Here is a 20,414-nt window from a genome sequence, read left to right as displayed (position 1 = left end):
CTTCCTGGAGTGCCTTACTCCTTTCTTCACCTCCAAATAACCTCTTGGGGTCTTTCATTTTTATTTTTCCATCTCTTCTGCCTTCTGCTTTCTGTCATCATATTACAAACTATTATGAAAAAGAGTACCATGGGCTGGAGAGATGCTCCAGGGATTGAGTGCTTGCTGTAGCTACACACACACACACACACACACACACACGCACGCACACGCACGCACGCGCGCACGCACACACACGAGGACCACTAATAGTGGAGTTTTAAACAAATGTTTGTTTTGAAACAGTGTTGTTCTGTGGCAGCCCTGGCTGACTGACAATTTGCTAAGTAGTCCAGCTCACAGAGATCTTCTGCCTCCCGAGTGCTGGGATTTTGTGCCACCATGCCCAGCAGTGCTACAATGTTCCAAAACATTCTTAGTTTTAATTTACAAAACTACCATTTCCTCTATAAATCCTGACATATACCCAGGTAAACATCACTTTATAGTTCACCTGTAAGCCGGTGACATTTCTGGATGCACAAGGCACACATAGCACTATAGGTGGAACAGAAAATGAACAGTGTATGTTTGTTAGACAACTGAACAAGTCTCTGGCTTCTTTTCTCCTTTAGAATCCTCCCAACTTCCTGTAAGTAAAAAGGAGTTTTTTTATTTGAATCCTTGGTTTTATTCCTGGGTGTGTTAGTACAGACCTTTAACCCCAGCACCAGGGAGGTAGAGGCACGAGATTTCTTGAGTTCAAGGGTAGGCTGGTCTACATAGTGAGTTCCAGGACAGCCAGGGCTACATAGTAAGACACTGTCTCAAAAACAAACATACAAAAAAAAAATCTACAAGTTATCCTTCTATGTATTTTGGGTTTTGGTAATTTTGATTAATACATTTTGGATGATTGCTGCACCTATTTAAAAAAAAGAGAGAAATCTTAGGTGGTAGTGATACATGAATTTAATCCCAGCACTCAGGAGGCAGAAGCAGATGGATCTCTGTGAGTTCAAGGCTAGTCTGGTCTACAAAGAAACTTCCAGGACAGCCAGGGCTGTTACACAGAGAAACCCTGTCTTGAAAACCCACGTAAAAAGAGTAGTCGGTGAGATGGGTCAGAGGGCAGAGGGTAAAGTGCTATGTGATGATGGTGACCTGGGTCCGGATCCCTAACACCAGTGTAAAGCGGGGCACATTAGTATACACCCATGACCCCAGGATGTATACTATACCAGGAGGTAGAGAGACACAGTCAAGTCAGTGGAAGCCGGGAGCTCCAGGCCAGTGAGAGACCCTGGCTGAAACCTAAGGTCGAGAGCAACAGAACGACATCTGAGGCTCTGGCCTCCACACACACACACACAAAAAGGGAAGAGGGACAGAAGTAGATTGCACTTTAGGATGATAATCTGCAATGAAGGGGTTATCCATCTTCTTTCTTGAAAGAAAAATTTAGGGGGCTGGAGAGATGGCTCAGTGCAGAAAGCCCTTGCTGCCAAGCCAGACTACCAGAGTTCCATCCCGATGACTCACATGGAAGGAGGGGGCTGACTCGCCAGCTATCTTCTGACCACCACACAGATGCCATGGCACCTGCAACCCTCCCCATACACAATCAACAAATAGATGCACTAAAAAGGAAACATTTAATAGGATCTGGTTGGGAATATATAACTCAGAATACGATTTCTTACCTAGGGCTTGGGAGGCATCTCTAGGCCGTACCGAGAACTGGAAAGGAAAGAGAAAAAGCAGACAAACCTCCAGGATGATTCTCAACCTGTGGGTTATGGCCCCGAGACTGCCAAATGACCCTTTCCCAGGGGTAACCTGAGAACATCAGGAAAACACAGATATTTATACATTACAATTCATAACAGTAGCAAAATTACAGTTATAAAGTAGCAATATAAATAATTTTAGGATTGGGAGTCACCATGAGAACTGTATTAAAGAACACAAACCAGTCAGGTTTTCTGTTCTTTCTTCTTGGGCAGAGAAAGGTTTTTATCTGCACTTAGCTTTTGCAGTGGGGGGGGGGGCTGCTTCCCACCACCCAGATAGCTTTACCCGAAATAATTACACGGAAACTGTATTCTTTTAAACACTGTCTGGCCCATTAGTTCCAGCCTCTTATTGACTATCTCTTACATATTGATCTAACCCATTTCTAATATTTTGTGTAGCACCACGAGCTGGCTTACCAGGAAAGATCTTAACCTGCATCTGTCTGGAGTGGGAGAATCATGGCTACTGCCTGACTTGGCTTCTTTCTCCCAGCATTCTGTTCTGTCTACTCCGCCCACCTAAGGGTTGGCCTATCAAATGGGCCAAGGCAATTTCTTTATTAATTAACCAATGAAAGCAACAGATTAGAAAGAAATCACTCCCACATCAAGCTTTCCTTATTTACAAGTAGCCCAGGGTAAACAAGCTAAAGTTTGAATAAAATAATCTTGAATATCTAAGAGTCTAATGTCATAATGTTACTTCAAAGGACTGGAGACATGGCTTGGTGTCCAAGGTCGTTGTCTGCTCTTTTCTAGGATCCAGGTTCAATCCCCAGCACCCCCAAGATGGTTTACAACCAAGCATTCTTCACTCCAGTGCCAGGGGATCCAATGCCCTTGTCTGGTGTCCATAGGCACACAACACATTTAAATAAAAACACTTAAAAAGTCTGTATTGGTTTAAGATGAATACCCTAAGTTGACCATTACACATTTTACCTTAAGAGAAAATGTTTTAGAGCTAGCTGGCAGTGGGGCAAAATGAAAAATCCAGACGATTTCTTTATTTCTAGAAATTAAAAAAAGTTGAATGTTGAAAATGTGTTGAAATTTTTCATGATAGAAAGCTTTTTCTTTTTTTTCGGCTGGGCAATGGTGGTGCACTCCTTTAATCCCAGCACTCAAGAGGTAGAGGCAGGGGGAGCTCTCTGAGTTCGAGGCCAGCCTGGTCTACAGAGTGAAGTGGTTTTTTTTGTTGTTGTTGTTATTGTTTTTTTTTTGGTATCCACACCCCTACGGTAAGGTAGGGGCCATCTGGGTTATTATCCTGCCACCAAACTACACCACCCCACTCCGCCAGAAATTTCTCCCACACTACCAGCCTCCCCATTTTTTTTTTTTTTTAAATCTAAGAACTCTCACTCGTGTTTATCTTTTTTGCCTTTGACAGGTCCTGGCCACAGGAGGAAAATTGCACAACCACTCATCACTTACTATGTGAACTCTCTGCATGTCCACTTGCGATTATGCTGTCTTACTAAGTAAGGCTTCATAATACACTTGTGATTTTGCTGTCTTAAGGCTTCATACTATATATATATTATACATAGAGATTATATATAACATAAATTATCCACACACAATTTAAAACCAGTTCTTCAGTTCCCATCAGAGTTGGCCTTCTGTACCTATCTCAAGGTTGAGGGTACCAACGGCCCCTCAGCATCGTCCCAACACGTTTTGGATATCACATTCCTTCCAGAAACCTCTCAGCTCTACCCTGACCAGGACCGAAGCTCTCAGGTCACCCCGTCCGCACCCCTACCGGCCAGGAAGCCCCGCCCCCAGGGCGGAGCCCAGGCGGAGCCGCTCGCTCACCTCCCAGTCTCTGTCTCAGCCCCCGGTGCGCGCGGCGCATGTGCGCGGTGCCCCCTCCCCCGCCCTGGATTCCGCTTTCCCTCGGCTCACGCCACAGCGGCCACCACCGGGCCCCGCACCGCCTCCGGATCCCATGGCCGGGACGCGCTGGGTGCTAGGGGCGTTGCTCCGGGGCTGCGGCTGCAACTGCAGCAGCTGCCAGCGCACCGGCGCCGCCTGCCTGCCCTTCTACTCGGCCGCCGGCACCTTCCCGTCGGGCGTCTCGGGCCGCCGCCGCCTGCTGCTGCTGCTCGGGGCCGCCGCGGCCGCTGCCTCGCAGACGCGCAGCCTGCAGCTCGGGCCCGCGGCCGCCGGGAGACTGGCGGGTCCCGTGCCCGCCCGACCCTCCGCCGCCGCGGCCGCCGCCGCTTCCTACTCGGCCCTGCGCGCCCCGCTGCTCCCGCCGTCGCTGGCGGCCGCCGCGGGCCCGGCGCGGGGTTACAGCCAGGTAGGTAGCGGCCGCGCGCCCGTGCCCGTCCGCGCCGTCCGCGTGCGCCTCGCGTGCGCGCCCGGGGATCCGCGGCACGCGCCGCACCCCCGCCTCCCTCCCGCTCCGTCCTCCTATTGGGCACGGGAACAAGGGACGCTCTCCCGGCCCCGGCTTTTCTCCTTGTTTTGTTCCCTCCGACGGTTGGGCGGTTGGGCAGTGTAAGTGTGGCTGGGGTGAATGTTGAGGCCTTGTTTCCCGCCGGGCCCATGGTAGGTTTTGGGGGGGCCGCCCGACGCCCCCCATCCCGCGTCCCCTCCTTAGCCTTCTGCCCGCCGGAGGGGAAGCTGAGAGGCCGGAACCCGCGGAGGGTCGGGGCCGGCCGTGCGGTGGGAGCGGTAGGCCGGGCGGCTCGGGCCTCCTCGGCCGGCCACCGACGCGCAGCCCCGCGCGCACGGGAACGTGGGCTAACCTGGGGACGGACCCCGCGCGCCCCTCTCCCGCGTCCGCGGGGAGCCGGCGGCCGTCCACTTGACTGAAGGTCACCTCTGCAAGTCCACTTGTCTTGACAGAAGGGCCTTTCGGGCCGCGGGTGTCCGCGGATGCGGAGAGCTCAGGGGAGACCGTGGGAAGTTGGGGGGGGGCAACGAGTATTGGGCGGGGGCGACCGTGGATGAGGGTTTAGGGACCACAGATGTGAACCTGCGCTCTTATTCTTTATCGTTTCCCTTCTCTTAAGAAAGACGTTTAAAAAATTCATATTGCAATTATTTTGTCCTCTGTTTCGCTTTCGCGTCTTAGGTGGCATCGGGGAAGTGCCCGCACGCTTTTGGTCTCCCTACCCCCTGATGCCACGGGCCATGTTTATCTTAATTCAGTTTTGCGTCTGCTTGAATTTATGATATTTGGGAGGTTAATCTGCATGGCTCATGTCTGCCAGTAGCTGAGCTAATTGATTTGAATCCCGGCCCAATACTTTCTGCTGCCCTTCTCTGCAAAAGCCTGATGTTTATGGAATTCTGGGAAAACTCGGGAAAGTAGCAGTGAGTGTCTCAGGCTATTGCTTCGTGGCCTTTGATGTTCTTTCCAGCATCCTCTTGTTCTCACGTTCATCTTTTATCCACATCTCAATGTCTCTTTATTAACTTCCTTTGCCTACAGAGTTAAGTATCCTTCATGGAGTCCAACACTCAAGGCCATCCTCGGCTACTGTGTGGCCCTGAGTTCTCTTTGCCAGCCAGAGTCTGACTCTTACTTCTACTGTCCAGTTTAGACAAATGAGATAGCCATTTTTTCAAATGCTACTACTTCCCCATGCCTCTCAAGTTGGAAAGTCGTATCTTTTATAACTCTTGTAAGGCCATCTTGTGTGTTTATTCTTTTTGTTTTCTGTATTTTTTGAAATTTAGAGTACTTTGTATTTTAATTATAACACTTAAGGCATCTTGTTCAGTGTCTAACCTTGTATTTTAATTATAACACTTAAGGCATCTTGTTCAGTGTCTAACCTTGTTCTAGATAGTCAGTGCTTTGAGATGGCCTGATGCGATTTGTGTGTAGGACCCTTAAGTATAGTCAATTGAAGGAGCTGTTGTACCGATTTTAATGGACGCACTCTTACTGCCAGTGTTGGGAAGGCAGTGGTGGCTTCAGTGCATGTACTACCTCCAGAACATACTTGTATGTTGTCTTAGGATATCAAATATAAACCCCAAACAAAGCCGCACTGGTATATAGTAAGACTATAGCCAGCACTCTGGAGGCTGAGGCAGGAGGATTATGGTGAGGTTGGGGCGGCCTGGGCCACATGGAGAGACACACTCTGAAACCAGAGATTGGAGAAGTGTGCTTTCTACCTGAAGTAACTTCGTGTGCATCTATTTGTAGATGTAAGCATTTTCTAAGCAGGTTGTCCAAGAAATGTTTTTACAATTCTTTTTTCTTGAAAGGAGTCCAAAACTACCTACCTGGAAGACCTCCCACCGCTACCTGAGTACGAACTGAGCCCATCTAAGTTAGGCCAGGAGGTGGATGATGTCTATCTCATTCGAGCTCAGGGACTGCCTTGGTCCTGCACCGTGGAGGATGTTCTTAACTTTTTCTCAGGTATGTCTTACATGTGTTTTAAGGAAGTAGCTTGGTCTGAGTGGAAGGTAGTCCTACAAAAATCCAAGTCTAAGTGCTCTCTCTCAGGGTGAGGACGGGTTACCTCTTCATACCATAACACTGTGGGTGCTATGTGTAGTACATACTTAAAGACTGATTTAGCACAAATAAGTCGTGTTAAAATGACAGATGTGAGATCAGTTAACACTTGTTTTCCTATGTGCTTGACTATGTCCATGGGAATCTGTAGAAGCTGCTCTTGTCATGCATTTAGATCAGTTGCACTGAGTCCTTCTATTAATACATTTGGGGGATTTCCTAGTGTGTGCTTAGTTTTTTATTATCCCTCTGACTGTGATTTTATATTTTCCTCTTAAACTGAATGTATCAGCCACTGTAAACTCGGTGGCGTTGTGTGGGTCTGATGTTCTGTAAGCCCCTGACTACTTATGTCTTGGGTTTCCATGATAAGAAATGGGCAGTATAAAGTTGTCTTTTGGTGTCAGGAAAGGGGGCAAGTTTAGATTATTGTAGTGATTATTTTTGTGGCAAGTACTTTATGGATATGTTTTTAAAGGAAGGTGGTTAGTATTAAACAAGTTGTCATTTAATGGCTGGGCAGTGAGTGATGAGCTTCTGTGCTTGGTTTGCTTTTTTTTTTTTCCCCTGCCTCTTCCAGGGTCTCCCTGTGTAGACCAGGCTGGCTTCAAACTCAAGAGATCCACCTGCCTCTGTCTCCCAAGTGCTGGAATTAAAGGCATGCACCACAGATCTTTTTTACTTGGAACATTTTTAGACTCTACCACCACCTTCATTAGCATTTGAATGGTTTAAGTAAAGAATCTGGGAGAGTGGTTGGAGGAGGGGAAATATGATAAAAATATATTGTCCATGAAAAAGATGAAAAGATTTGGTGGGCAGTTTTGGTTCCTGCATTATTGGGAAATTGCATTGTAGTGATATGTAAAGTTGAGACAAACTTTGATTTCTATTTTTAAGTGACTTTAATCATATATTTTTAGACTGCAGAATCCGCAACAATGAAAATGGAGTCCATTTCCTCTTAAATAGAGATGGGAAACGGAGGGGTGATGCCTTAATTGAGATGGAGTCCGAACAGGACGTGCAGAAGGCCTTAGAAAAGCACCGGATGTACATGGGGCAGCGCTATGTGGAAGGTGTGTAGACTCTGGTTCCGACTTTAAACTTTTCAAGGCAGTTGTCATGTGATCTTTAACAGTGGTGCATACTTAAATGTTACACATCGTACAGATTTTATTAGCTTACTAAGAATTAGGTTTCATTATATAGCATTTTTCAAATAAAATGTTAATTTTACAGCTTGTGAAAGTGAAGCGTGCGTGTCTATCTGTCTGTCTGTGGAATGTTCAAGTGAATGCTGGTGCCCTGAGGGTGACAGGTGTCAGATCCCTTGCAGCTGGAGTTAGCAGACTGTTGTGAACTACTACCTGATATGGTTGCTGGGAACCAGACTGGGTCTTCTTGGAAGAAAATTACATGCCCTTAGCTGCTGAGCTGTCTCTTCAGCTCTGCTTTGTTTTGTTTTTTAAAGATAGTTTTTCTGATTATTTGTGTGGTAGGGTCCACAAGGTAATACCACAGAACAATTCTAAGAAGATGATTCTCTCCTTCCATTTTATGGTTTCTAGTGTACTTGGAACTACTGAGCTGTCTCCTTAGCTCAATCTCAGTTTTTAAGGTTATAACTGGAACACAGTAAATATTCAATAAATGTTACTTAATACATTCTTGACAGAAATTCATAAGGATTAAAGCTATTAATGTTTGAATTTAAGTAGCAGTGTAATTGATTTTTTTAAAGTTGCGTTTCCTTTGTTATATAAGTTTTGAATCCATTTTTGTGCTTTTTTTCTGTAGTGTATGAGATAAACAATGAAGATGTGGATGCCTTAATGAAGAACCTGCAGGTCAAGTCTTCTCCTGTGGTAAATGATGGTGTGGTTCGCTTGAGAGGACTTCCTTATAGCTGTAACGAGAAAGACATTGTCGACTTCTTTGCAGGTGCTGGACAGTTATAGCGTGTTTGGACTGATGTTCTCTTTCCCAGTGCTGTCTTCCTTTTGTACCTCTGAGATGTTTCAGCCTTTCAGGCAGATCTTTGGGTCATGTCAACTTTCAGAGTTGTTCCATGACATTTGTTTAACTATGAAGAAACTATTTTCTTAAAATAGTGGTCATATTTGTCTGAGACAATAATAATTTACATGACTTAAAAGCATCTGGGCTGGAGATGTAGCTCAGTTAGTAGAATGCTTGCCTAGCATTCGCAAAGCCCTGAATTAGATCCCAGTGCCACCTAAACTGGGTATGGCAGTGCACACCTGTAATCCCAACCGCAGGAGGAGAAGGAAGAAAAGCATCATCTAACTTCTAACTGCAAAATGTGCATGTCAGTAACTTTGCTTCTGTCCTAAAGTATAACCAGTGGCCCAAGGGGGCGGGGGTAGAGGACTGACGAAAAACTTTGAGAGAGACAAAGACAGACAGACATGTGTGTTTATTTGTAACATTCTCTGGGCTTCAAATATAGTATGAAGCCAAATCTGACCTTGCTTTTGTATCTTCCTGCCTTTGCCTGATAAGTCCTGAGGTTTGGGTTACATAATAACTGTTTGTCCTTGTGCTTGTACAGCTTTGAAGTTGGCAAATAGTACCTAAATTTTATTAGTGCATGAATAAACTTGTTAACTCTAATGAAGAAAGTGCTGTTGGCAGCACTGATTTGTAAATTCTTTTGTATTCTAGGACTGAACATAGTAGACATTACTTTTGTGATGGACTATAGAGGAAGAAGAAAAACAGGGGAAGCCTATGTACAGTTTGAAGAACCAGAAATGGCCGGCCAAGCGCTTCTAAAGCATAGGGAAGAGATTGGGAACAGGTGAGTGGAGCAGCTGTTGGCCAGGTCATTTTGATGAGTGTGTTGATGTCAAGTTGTCCAGACCTAGAAAAGTAGGTATGCCACAGTGAACCACTAAGTGCTCATCTCTCAGATTCGTTTCTTCGCTAATGTTGAGTGAGGTCTAAGTGACAGGTAGTCCTAAAATCCGAGTGTAGCCGTGTTCTGTGCTCCCTTTGTTTTTGTATTTCAACCCAGGATTTCTTTGTGTAATGTTGGCTGTTCTAGAACTAGCTTTGTAGAACAGGTTGGCCTCAAATTCAGAGATCCACCTGCTTCTGTCTCCCAGCTGCCACCACTGCCAAGCAAAAACTTTCTTTGTTGTTTTTGTTTAGTAGGTGCTTTTAATGAGGTTTTCTTTCATAATCACAATATTGTAACATTTAACAACATTAGCACCTATTAAAATATTGCTCATAGCTCCCACAGTCAATCACATTTTCCCATTTGTAACAAGAATATCTTTTTTTTTTTTTTTTTTTTTTTTTGGTTTTTCGAGACAGGGTTTCTCTTTGGTTTTGGAGCCTGTCCTGGAACTAGCTCTTGTAGACAGGCTGGTCTCGAACTCACAGAGATCCGCCTGCCTCTGCCTCCCAAGTGCTGGGATTAAAGGCGTGTGCCACCACCGCCCGGCAAGAATGTCTTTATAGTTGACTTGTGAGCCAGGATCTAAGCCCTTCAGATAGTCCATGTGTTGTAGCACAAATACCACCAATTTTAGGAAACTAGAGCACGTCCACATTTTTTTACAGTCCCTCTCCTTTATTTTGTTTTATCCTTTTTTTTTTTCTTGTTTATTTTTTTTTCAAGACAGCTTCTCTATGCAGCTCTGGTTATCCTAGAACTCACTCTGAAGGTCAGGCTAGCCTCAAACTCATAGAGTGGCCTGCCTCTGCCTTCTGAGTGCTGGCATTAAAGGATTAAAGGCGTGAGCCAGCAGTTCCTCTCCATTTTATGTTTGTGGTGTATTACTGTGTGTGCATGCACATGACGATGTTGGAGGCCAGAAGTTAATATTGTATCTTATTCAATTTCTTTCCACCTTACTTATTCAGCTCCACTGAACCTGGGGTTTGATTAGCCAGACTGATGGCCAGCAAGTCCCTGAGATCCATCTGGCTCTGCCCTCCTCCCCTCCAGCTCTGAGGTCAAAGATAGGTTACCACACCCAGCTTTTACATTGATACTGGGGATCTGAACTCAGCCTCATGCATGTGTAGCAAGCATCTGAGCCTTCTCCTTAGCCCATCCATCCCTCCCCTTTTAAAAATACGGTGATCAGCTTCTTGAAGTCAGTTGTCTTGTTTAGTGTTTCATGTTCTGATCATATTAGAATATAATAAAAATGAGGTGGGAGAGATCTGTGCTTATCTTCATTTTTTTTTTTTTTTTTAAAGACTTATTTATTTATTGTGTATACATACATGCCAGAAGAGGGCACCAAATCTCATTATAGATGGTTGTGAGCCACCATGTGGTTGCTGGGAATTGAACTCAGGACCTTTGGAAGAGCAGGCAATGCTCTTAACCTCTGAGCCATCTCTCCAGCCCTTATCTTCATTTTTGGAGATTAAAAAAATTGTACACTTTTTTAAATCACTGTTTTGCAATGTTCTTTAGAAAAAATTTTTAGATTTACTTACGTTTTGTTCACTTGGATTATTTTGTTCACATGCATGCCTATTACCCAGGAATGTCAGAAGAGGGTGTCAGATCCCCTGGAACTGGAGTTAGGATGGTTGTGAGCCACCATTTGGTTGCTGGGAATTGAGCCAGGGTTCTCTGCAAGAATAAATGCTCTTAACTGCTGAGCAAACTCCAGGCTGTTTTGTTGCCTTTTACTTAGCTCCTTTTAAAATTAAAAGGAGAAGAAGCTTTTCAAAGCTTGTGTATTTCAGGATCCTCTTGAACTGATCAGAGTTCTTGGGTTCTTCTGGAGGGTACAAGGACTTTTTTTTTTTTTTTTTAAAGAGATTTATTTTTGTTTATCTGTGACTGGTTTGTGTGTGTGCATATATGTGTACCACATGTGTGCTTCTTGTTGGATCTGGTGGAACTGGGGTTAGTGATGGTGTGCGCCACCATATGATGGGGACATATGGCTCCTCGGAAAGAGCAAGTGCTCTTACCTATTGGCACTCGGTCTTTCTTGTAGCCTAGACTAGCCTGAAATTTACAAAATGGACCAGACTGGCTCAGACTTGTCATACTTCAGCCTCTGCCTCCTGAATATTAATGTGTGTGTCACTGCTGCTGTTATTCAAAGAAGTGGTGTTCATATGGTCTTCTTAGCTGTCCTTCCTACTCTCTATGTTTTTTTTCTTAATAATCTTCTGTTCTCTTCCTGTTGACTAGTTGCTTCTCTGCCTCTTGACCTATAATTGACTCTATTTAATCCTGTTTACAGTATTCAAGCAGAAAGCTGTTGGATTAAAGGTGTGTGCTAGGCCACACCACAACTAGAAACTGGTTTTTCTAGTAGATAATGCAATTTTGGGGTTCAGTGTGATCAAATATTCTGCAGTAATTTGCACAATAATAATTAAAAAATACATTTTGGAAAAGGAAGCTTGAAGATGACTGAGGTTATGTATGGTCAGATTTATGTAATAGTTTTCTAGTGGCCTGAGAACTTTCCATAGTCAGTGCAGAAAACATCTCCCCCTGTGTCTTATCTCTTAAAAGCTGAACAGTATCTCCCAGTACTCTTATTCTCTCTCTTTTGGTTTTTTGAGACAGGGTTTCTCTGTGTCCTAGAACTTTCTCTGTAGACCAGGCTGGCCTTGAACTCACAGAGATCCACCTGCCTCTACCTCGCAAGTGCTGGACAGTGGTGGTGCACGCCTTTAATCCCAGCACTTGGGAGGCAGAGGCAAGTCTTGAGTTCGAGGCCAGCCTGGTCTACAGAGTTGAGTTCCAGGACGACCAAGGCTGTTATACATAGAAAACCTATTTTTGAGAAACCAAATAATAATAATAGTAATCTCTTTCAAAAAACATACATTTAAAACTACCTAATTAAAAAGTGCCATATGCATAAACATACAGAAATGAGCCTGATATTTTGGCAACAATATTACTAAAATTATCATGTTGACCTACTCTGTCAAAAGCACTTGTCATGAATTAATGTGTAGGTGGGCTTTTTATTCTTGCTGTTGTCTTTGGATATCCATGTTTCATAAGCTGTTGGAATATATATAACCTGGTTATTTTAATTTTTTAAAAAATTGGTATATTGTGTGTGCAAGTGCCCCAAGATGCCAGAAGAGGATGTCAGAGTCCCTTGCGCTGGGGTTGCAGATGGCTGTGAGCTGCCCCCTATGGGGGCTGGGACCTGAACAAGGGTCCTCTGGAAGAGCAGCAAGAGCTCTTAACTGCTGAGCCATATCTCTAGCCACACATACTGAATTATTATTTTTTTAAGTTTATTGTAAAGTTAATTTGTGCCTTTTCATTTTGCTTTGTTGTATATAGATACATAGAGATATTCCCAAGCAGAAGAAATGAAGTTCGAACACATGTTGGAGCTCATAAGGGAAAGAAAGTGGTATTGTCATCTCCTTCTGCTAAATATATAACTGAGCCAGAAGTAGTATTTGAGGAACATGAAGTAAATGAAGATATTCAGCCTGTGACAGCTTTTGAAAGTGATAAAGAGATAGGTAAGGTCCTGCCTCTTCTGAGGATTGCCTTGTAGTGTGTTTAGGTGTTGTTGAGCTGTTTTCATGGACAGAATAGGGGTGTTGAGTTAAAGATTGAATACGAGCGTAGAATGTACTTAGTCTACATGCACAAATTATGTTTTTAAATAAAAATTTGCATGTATTTTGCATGTATATTTATGAGTCCAGGTGGGCATGCACACGTGTGGGGGTCAGAGGACAACTTCTAGAGTCGGGTCTCTCCGCTAGGGAGCCCAGGAATAGAACTTAGGTTGTCAGGGTTGGCGGTGGGTGCCATTACTGACTGAACTTGGCTGACAGCTACTGTTAGTTTTAAACATTACTATTTTTAATTAGTGTATGTGTGTCCATGTCCATGTGATAGTACCAGTGGAGACCAAAGGACATTTCTAGAGCTGGAGTTAAAAGCAGTTGAGAGTTGCCTAATATGGTCTGGGAACTGAACTCAGGTCCTCTACTAGAGAAGCTTCAGTCCTTTATTAGTTTTTATTATTATGTTTATTTATTGTGTGCGTGTGGCTGTTTATTTGTGCATCACATGGCTCTATGGTGCTGTGGCTCTAGACCACCAGGCTTTTGCGCGGGCGCCACCTGTTTGTCTACACTGTCATTTTGTAGGTGCTCAGAAACTGGTGCAGTGCAAATGTAATAGACCAAGGCAAAATGCCAGCATTTAAGCTAAAGTGGGAAATGATTTTTTTCTTTTGTTGATTGATTGATTGATTGATTGGATTTTTCAAGACAGGGTTTCTCTGTAGCTTTGGAGCCTGTCCTGGAACTAGCTCTTGTAGACCAGGCTGGCCTCACAGAGATCCACCTGCCTCTGCCTCCCGAGTGCTGGGATCAAAGGTGTGCGCCAGCACCGCCCGGCATGAGGGGAATGATTTGGATAGAGTGGGATGTTGACTAAGGACTTTTTTGGCCTCTGGATTTAAATCTTTCTTTCATCTGTGACTCCAAAGCAACATTTGGGGTCTTTTGAAATTTGGAAGTGCGCACAGATGGATCCAGTGCTCCGGGATCGTCCTGTCACTGTGTCTGCTGTCTTTTTGTTCTTAGTGCCCACTTTACAGTTTATTAATGCCCCTTTATCTTCTTATCACATGTGATAAATTCTTCATTTGGGAGTGGTTTGAGTTCCTAAGTGATGTAAAGTAGCAGAAATTTCAGGTTTTTGGCTTTAAAGTTCATGTACTCTGGGTCAAGATGAATAGAGGATTTTGAGTTAAAGGTCATATCTAATTATCGGCTAACAGCTCTGGAAGCTTTGTGTCCTTCTATTTTTTTCTTCTACAGAACTGCCTAAGGAGACGTCAGAGAAACCTCCAGAGGCCGTCGACTTTGGGTCTGCACCTTCACTCCATTTTGTCCACATGCGGGGCTTGCCTTTCCAAGCGAACGCCCAAGACATTATAAATGTGTGTGCCAGTAAGCCTCAGAGACGTTATAAATGTGTGTGCCAGTAAGCCTCAGAGGGTTGTGCATCTGAAGTTGAACTTGTGTTAATTTGGAGCAGGCTGGGGGAAAGCAGTGTTTCTGGCGAGGCCTCCCTCCCACCCCAGCAGAGACTTGTCCCATCCTCTGTAGCTGAAGTGTGGAACTGACACAGGACGTGGTCCCAGGAGTTTGGGGCCAGCTTGGCCATCCTTGACCCTATCACTTCAAAAAAACAATTATAATTCAAGGTGGAAAAATCAGGATTTTATAGAGACAACTAAGGTGTAGGGTTAATCATCGGAATAGGAGAGGTGGTTTTTGAGGAAGTTGATGCAATCCATGTACTTTTAGTTTGGGTCTTAGACTCAGGCTGCACCTTTGCATTTTCCTCTGCCTCGGTGGGCGGTGCCCTGATACTCCCTCTCACGTTGAAGTACACTTCATACAACTAACCTACTGAACCTAGCTTAGGAGCAGATTCTGTGGAGTAATGATTGTGTTCTCACGGTTGTCTGGAAATTTTGGCTTTTGGGCACTTAGCAACAGCTTTTAAAAACTATTGTATGAATTTTTTTTTTTTTTTTTGGGTGGGGAGAACCATGGTTTGTATATAGAAGTCAAAAGTCACCTTGCCGGAGTCAGATTTCTCTTTCTACCATGTGGGTTCTGGAATTGAACCTCAGGTATAGGGCTTGGTAGCTAAGGGCCTTTACTTGCTGAGCCATCTCGCTGGAAAAAAAAGTACAATTCATAATTGTTGTCGTTGTTTTTGTTGGCCCTGCTCAGTTCTTTGCTCCCTTGAAGCCTGTGAGGATCACTATGGAGTACAGCTCTAGTGGGAAGGCCACTGGAGAAGCTGACGTGCACTTTAAGACCCATGAGGACGCCGTAGCAGCTATGCTCAAGGACCGGTCCCATGTTCGTGAGTATGACCCATTGTTTTCCTGTCAAGTGCCTAGAAGTTTTCCTTTGGCAAATTGTATTCCTTTAGTACTACCAAACTGATTTACTTATTTCTGTTAGATTTAGTTTTCCTTGATGTCTGTTTTTTTTTTTTTTTAATTTTGTGTTTGTGTATATTTAGCTTGGGACAGAGTCTTCTTTGTAGACTAGACCAATGTCAGACTCACGGTTGTCTTTCCTCAGGTTCCTATGTCCCAGGGTTAAAGATAGAGGCCAGCACACCCAGTTGTTGTTATCATTTTGAGATGGGGAGCTCACTGTTATCCAGACTAACCTACTGAACCTATGATCTCAAACTCTAGAGACTCCAGTGATCCTCCACTCCAGCTTCCAAGTAGTCAGGGATAGAGGTGTATGTCACCACACTTAGCTTCGTTTGTGTCTAATTAGGGCAAGGATAAAGGATTTGTGTTGCTCTCTGAAGTAGGATAAAGAGGGTGTTAAGTCTTTTGGTCTTTGCTAAAACTAACTTTTTTTTTATATTCAGAACATAGGTATATTGAGCTGTTCCTAAATTCATGTCCTAAAGGAAAATAAGAGTTCAACAGAACCCCAGATGATGAGGTAATTAAGCTACAACTGTGAAAAAAACTTACATTAATTAATAATAGACTCACTAATTGATAATATGGCAGAAACAATTCTCTTCACTAAAGATCTAATTAATAATTGTGAAGCATCAATATAAAAATTTTTTAAATTTAATTGTGTGGTGGCTTTAAGCATCATCTTTGTATAGATTCTTTTTGCATAATTCCTCACCTAATGCTGTATGCTTAAACTAATTCCATAGTTTTAATAGCTGTAATCAACACAGAAATGTATTTTACATTATCTTCTTATCCCTTTAAAACTTAAGTACATTTCCTCATTTGTCACACACACACACACACACACACATTCTTTTTAGAATTTCATACTTGAATGCTGTATTTACATCTTTTCTACCCTTCTCTCCTCCAGTTCCTCCCATGCCCCCCTCCGTCCTCTCAAATTAATGACTACTGCATTGATTATTTTATACGCACACATACACTTCCCCTACTGGGTCCATTTAGTGTTGTCTGTGTGTTTATTTTGAGGTGAGCACTCAGGATTGGATACCCTATTTCAGCTCTCATCCCTACGGAATTGCCTATAGCTTTTTTTTGGGTGGGGGGGAACACATTTCAGACAAGGTTTCTGTATATTACAGTCCTGGCTGCCCTCTGTAGACCAGGCTGGCCTTGACCTCAGAGATCCGCCTGTGTCTACCTCCTGAATGATGGGATTAAAGGCGTGCACCATCACTGCTCAGCTGATTGCCTATAGTTCTTGATCTAAGGTGCAGCCTTGTGAAATTTTCTCCATACATGTTGACATGTCAACTGATGGTGACATTATGTAGGTCTTACAGGCAGCCATACTCTTGAGATTTCACTGTACAGCCTTCTCTCTCAAGTCTAGAAGATGCTGCTCCTGCAGGCATGCTGAGTGTCTGGCTCTCATCCTTTCCACTACCCTCCCCCTTATGAGGTTCTCCCTGAGCCCTAGGGGTGGGCTTGTGTAGTGCATGTGTCGGTGGGGCTGGCCACCCACAGTCATTCTTTGCACGTTGCCTGTTTTGGGTCCCTGTAATAGTTTTTCTCTGATGAGGGGTGAGTCCTCTACCTGACATTCCTATCATTGATTCAGACTGAATTTGGCTCTGTTTGATCTTTCTGTTGTTTGTTTTGGCTTTTTAGAAAGGGCTTGAGTTATGAGTTCGAAGTGCCCTTTTTCCTTAAATGTTTACATGTATTCAATATATTGCACTTTAGTTGTTTTCTGAATGTGGTGATAGATTCTTTAAGGAACTTACTGTCTTTTAAAAACACAGGTAATATATTTTTGGACATAAAGCGGCAATACATTGTAACTGTTAAACACATATTTTAGCTCGGTTCTCCACAAAATATATTTTTATGTTCACTTCTGGATTCTAGGCTCTGTACATACATTAATGTCTAATTTTCCTTATCTATATTAATTGATTTGTTGGATAATTTGCACTAGTTTAGTGGGGTGAAGCTGAATTTGTCACTTTATGTAATGTAGGAAAACATGTAAACATATTTTATTGTGAATAAATAATTTTTTTATTTATTTTTATCTTCAGGATGAAGCAGGAAGCATATCCTTTGCACATCTCTCTTGAACATGGGATACAAAGATCCGGTTGATTGACTGTGACCGCTAGAGAAAGGATCTGGGCATCTGACGACAGTGCTCTGAAGGAAAATTCACAGTGGAGTGTTTAGATCGAGAAAGATTCAGTTTAGGATTATGAAATAAGCTACAAATTTAAAATACCATTTAAACAGTCCTAGGTCTGGTTGGAAAAGTCTGGTTTCTGTAACTTAGTTTCTGTCATAGAGGATATACTGCAGTTGTAAGATGTTTCCATTCAGTGCTGCTCTTTAGAACCTTATTCCTGCTTGTTTTTGCCTATGACTGAAAGCTCTGATATAAAATTTCTCATGAAATAAAATAGTGATGTATTTATACCAGACACTTACCAAAGCAAGGGAAGGTTTCAGAACTTTAATAAGGCCGTGTGATTTGGTCAAGTAGTGTTTAATTTTGTCTGTATTTGATTGCCTAGGGGTAGAAATTTTTTAAAAAAAATACAAACTACAGGTTATTGAGCATAAGTGGTCACTTGGCAGTTTTGTCTTTAGAAACACTAGAATCACTCTGCCTCCCTAAGCCTTGACCTATAAAGGCTTTTAACGTTGGCACCTGTCTGTATCAGAAGTTTAGGCTAATTTAAAATTTCACTGAGTCTCCCTTTCCTTTACCTTTTTTCTTTCTTTCCTTCTTTATCTTTTTTTGTTTTGGTTTTGGACAAATCATAAGGTTGTTTGTTAGGTTTGAAATCATAAAGTGACATCAAAGCAGTCCAGACTGTAAGGACATTCATAGCTTCACTTGATTTAAACCAGGTCTAGTTGGAAATAAAACAATCCAACTCTCCTCATTTGCTTTTCCAGTGGGGTAGCCACCTCATATTTTAGAACAAGTAGGGGTGCCTTGCTTAAATAAAACTAGCATTTAATATATAATTGTGTGAAGGGTTTATGAATAGAGCTGTATTTCTGTCACATTGTGGCAGTATCTTCTGCTTTAATACTAAATAGCTTGTTATTTAAATATTGGACAAAATGGCTGGCTTCAAAAATAGTCATTAATAAACTTAACTTTATGTATACCTGTGTAAAACAATCAAAGTCCTGTATATTTTCTTTACCTTGTTTTTAGGGTGACAGCTGCCACCAACAGATATTGCTCATATTCTCTCTCTCTCTGTGTCTGTCTGTCTGTCTGTCTCTGTCTCTCTGTGTGTGTGTGTGATGTTCTTGTTTGAGGAATCTGGTCTAGGACCAGGTAATCAATTCCTAGTTTGCGGTTTCCAAATCCTCTCTGAAGTTTTATCACTGGTACTGCAGCTGCACTTGAATCTACTGTTCCCACTGTAGTCGGACATTTCTCCTGCCTGTCAGTTTACAAATAACTACTCGGAGACTTATTATTAATTGTAAATGTTTGGCTGATAGTTCAGGCTTATTACTAAATAGCTCTTACATTTTAAGTTAACCCATATTCCGTATTTATGCTCTGCCACGTGGTACCTTTATTAGCATGGCATGTTCATCTCCTGCTCCTTCTGTATCTGGCTGGTGACTCCTGACCCCACCCTTCTCCTTCCAACATCCTTAGTTTGGTTGCCTCACCTGTACTTTCTGCCTGGCTACTGGCCAATCAGCATTTTATTAAACCAATACAAGTGACAAACCTTTACAGTGTACAAGATGATTATTCCACAGCATTTTCTCCTTTTTATCATAACTAAAAAGGTTTTAACTCTTACATAGTAAGATCATAAATGGCAAAAAGTTGTTAAGTAAGAATTATAGTTACAATATTTAGTCTATTTGTATTTGACAAAGTTAGAGAAAAAACTTACTATGAAAGTCCAAAGTTTTGTACCTAACTTATCTTTTATTATAGCGGAGAAAAGCTATAACTATCTAGTCTTCAACTCCATCAAAGACCCAGAAGGGGTGAAATGTTACATAATGACCTAATCTCAAGCTGCCTGGACAGTCACCCAAAGTTCCTCTGTAATGTTGTGGCATCCATGTTTGGTCTACAGGCTTAGCATACCTGACCGATGTTCCTGTGAAGCAGGAATTCTGAAGAACCGTTCTACCTGTCTGAGCAAAGTGTGGCAGTTGCCTTTCTTGTATCCTGCTGGTCCAGTTTGGACTGTGATTGGTAGCAATTGAGGCAAGGGCATTTTCTTTGCCTACATGGCTAGCTTTTGCCATAAAGAAAGCAAACTCCATATGGAGTTTCTTTGGTGCCTCTTTGAAGTAATTGGTGCTGCCGGGAGCAGATGTGTCAAACTGACAGAAAACTGGCCAGCACACTGGATAAGTTGCAGAAATTTTCAGCTTTTGGGTCTGCAGTGCCTTCACCTGCTGAATTGGTGGGACTATAGTCCAGCACAAACTCAACTAGACAGAGAGACCTTTAGTTCTGCAGGTTTTTCTTTTGTTGCCTATGCTTTTATGTTGTATCTAGAACGTCATCACTAAATCCAATGTCATGAAGCCTTTTCAGAAATTTAGCTCTTACACTTACGTGCTAGTCAACTTGTCTTTTGTGTGCTACAAGAGTCCAACTTTATTTCTGTACACATGGGTGTCCAGTTTTCTCAATACTTTGTTGTAGCGAGTGGTCTTGGCACCCTTGTCAGAGATTTATACTTAACAGATTTATTTCTAGGCTGCCTGTGCTTTATGCCAGTATCATTTTGACGTGGTTACTGTAGTTTTAAGTGTTGACATTATATGGCCTCTGAATTCATACTTTATAGAGTTGACTAGGAAGTTCCTTGAAATTGTATGAATAAAATCTTAGGAAAGACCCCCCTCCATTTCTGCAGAAAATTTAGATGGTATGGGGATACCCTTTTTCCCCCCCTAAAGGATCTTCCCATGTAGGTCAGGCCCTAAATTTGTGATCCCTTTGCCTAGGCTTTTAATGTGGATTCAGGGCCTGCCCCCTGCGGTGTTTGCATGGTGATGTTTTCTAGTCTATGAACATAGTGTCAGTTAATTTCATGTGGAACATTCTGTAGTTTTTACTGTGTGAGTTCTTGCATCTAGTTTATTTCACTTTTACTCGGTTGATGC

General features: G+C 42.9%; 1 protein-coding gene across 2 annotated transcripts; it reads left to right on the top strand.

Annotated features, from left to right (window-relative positions):
* The first annotated feature begins 3,634 nt into the window (after positions 1–3,634).
* Grsf1 (G-rich RNA sequence binding factor 1) lies at positions 3,635–19,055 on the top strand. Of its 2 annotated transcripts, none has more exons than XM_057772422.1 (10): positions 3,635–4,083; positions 6,012–6,168; positions 7,191–7,346; positions 8,068–8,211; positions 8,956–9,091; positions 12,587–12,774; positions 14,092–14,213; positions 15,019–15,154; positions 15,683–15,759; positions 17,333–19,055. In XM_057772422.1, the coding sequence occupies exons 1-9, from the start codon at positions 3,730–3,732 to the stop codon at positions 15,730–15,732; spliced, it is 1,443 nt and encodes a 480-aa protein (XP_057628405.1). In that variant the 5' UTR covers positions 3,635–3,729; the 3' UTR covers positions 15,733–15,759; positions 17,333–19,055. The 2 variants fall into 2 exon arrangements, with proteins under 2 accessions (XP_057628405.1, XP_057628406.1); XM_057772423.1 differs by lacking the exon at positions 3,635–4,083 and adding an exon at positions 4,152–4,334.
* Positions 19,056–20,414: the final 1,359 nt, after the last annotated feature.

This window comes from Chionomys nivalis, chromosome 6 (genome assembly GCF_950005125.1).
Source record: "Chionomys nivalis chromosome 6, mChiNiv1.1, whole genome shotgun sequence".
Lineage (NCBI taxonomy): Eukaryota > Metazoa > Chordata > Mammalia > Rodentia > Cricetidae > Chionomys > Chionomys nivalis.
The sequence above is the reverse complement of the archived record's forward strand: the minus strand, read 5'-3'. Positions and strand labels throughout refer to the sequence as shown.

Excerpts from the sequence above, each read along its gene's own strand:
- Grsf1 (XM_057772422.1), top strand. The coding sequence starts at position 3,730 with ATGGCCGGGACGCGCTGGGTGCTAGGGGCGTTGCTCCGGGGCTGCGGC. Across the intron at positions 8,212-8,955 it reads CATTGTCGACTTCTTTGCAG|GACTGAACATAGTAGACATT; the intron begins GTGCTGGACAGT and ends TTTGTATTCTAG. Across the intron at positions 9,092-12,586 it reads AGGGAAGAGATTGGGAACAG|ATACATAGAGATATTCCCAA; the intron begins GTGAGTGGAGCA and ends TGTTGTATATAG.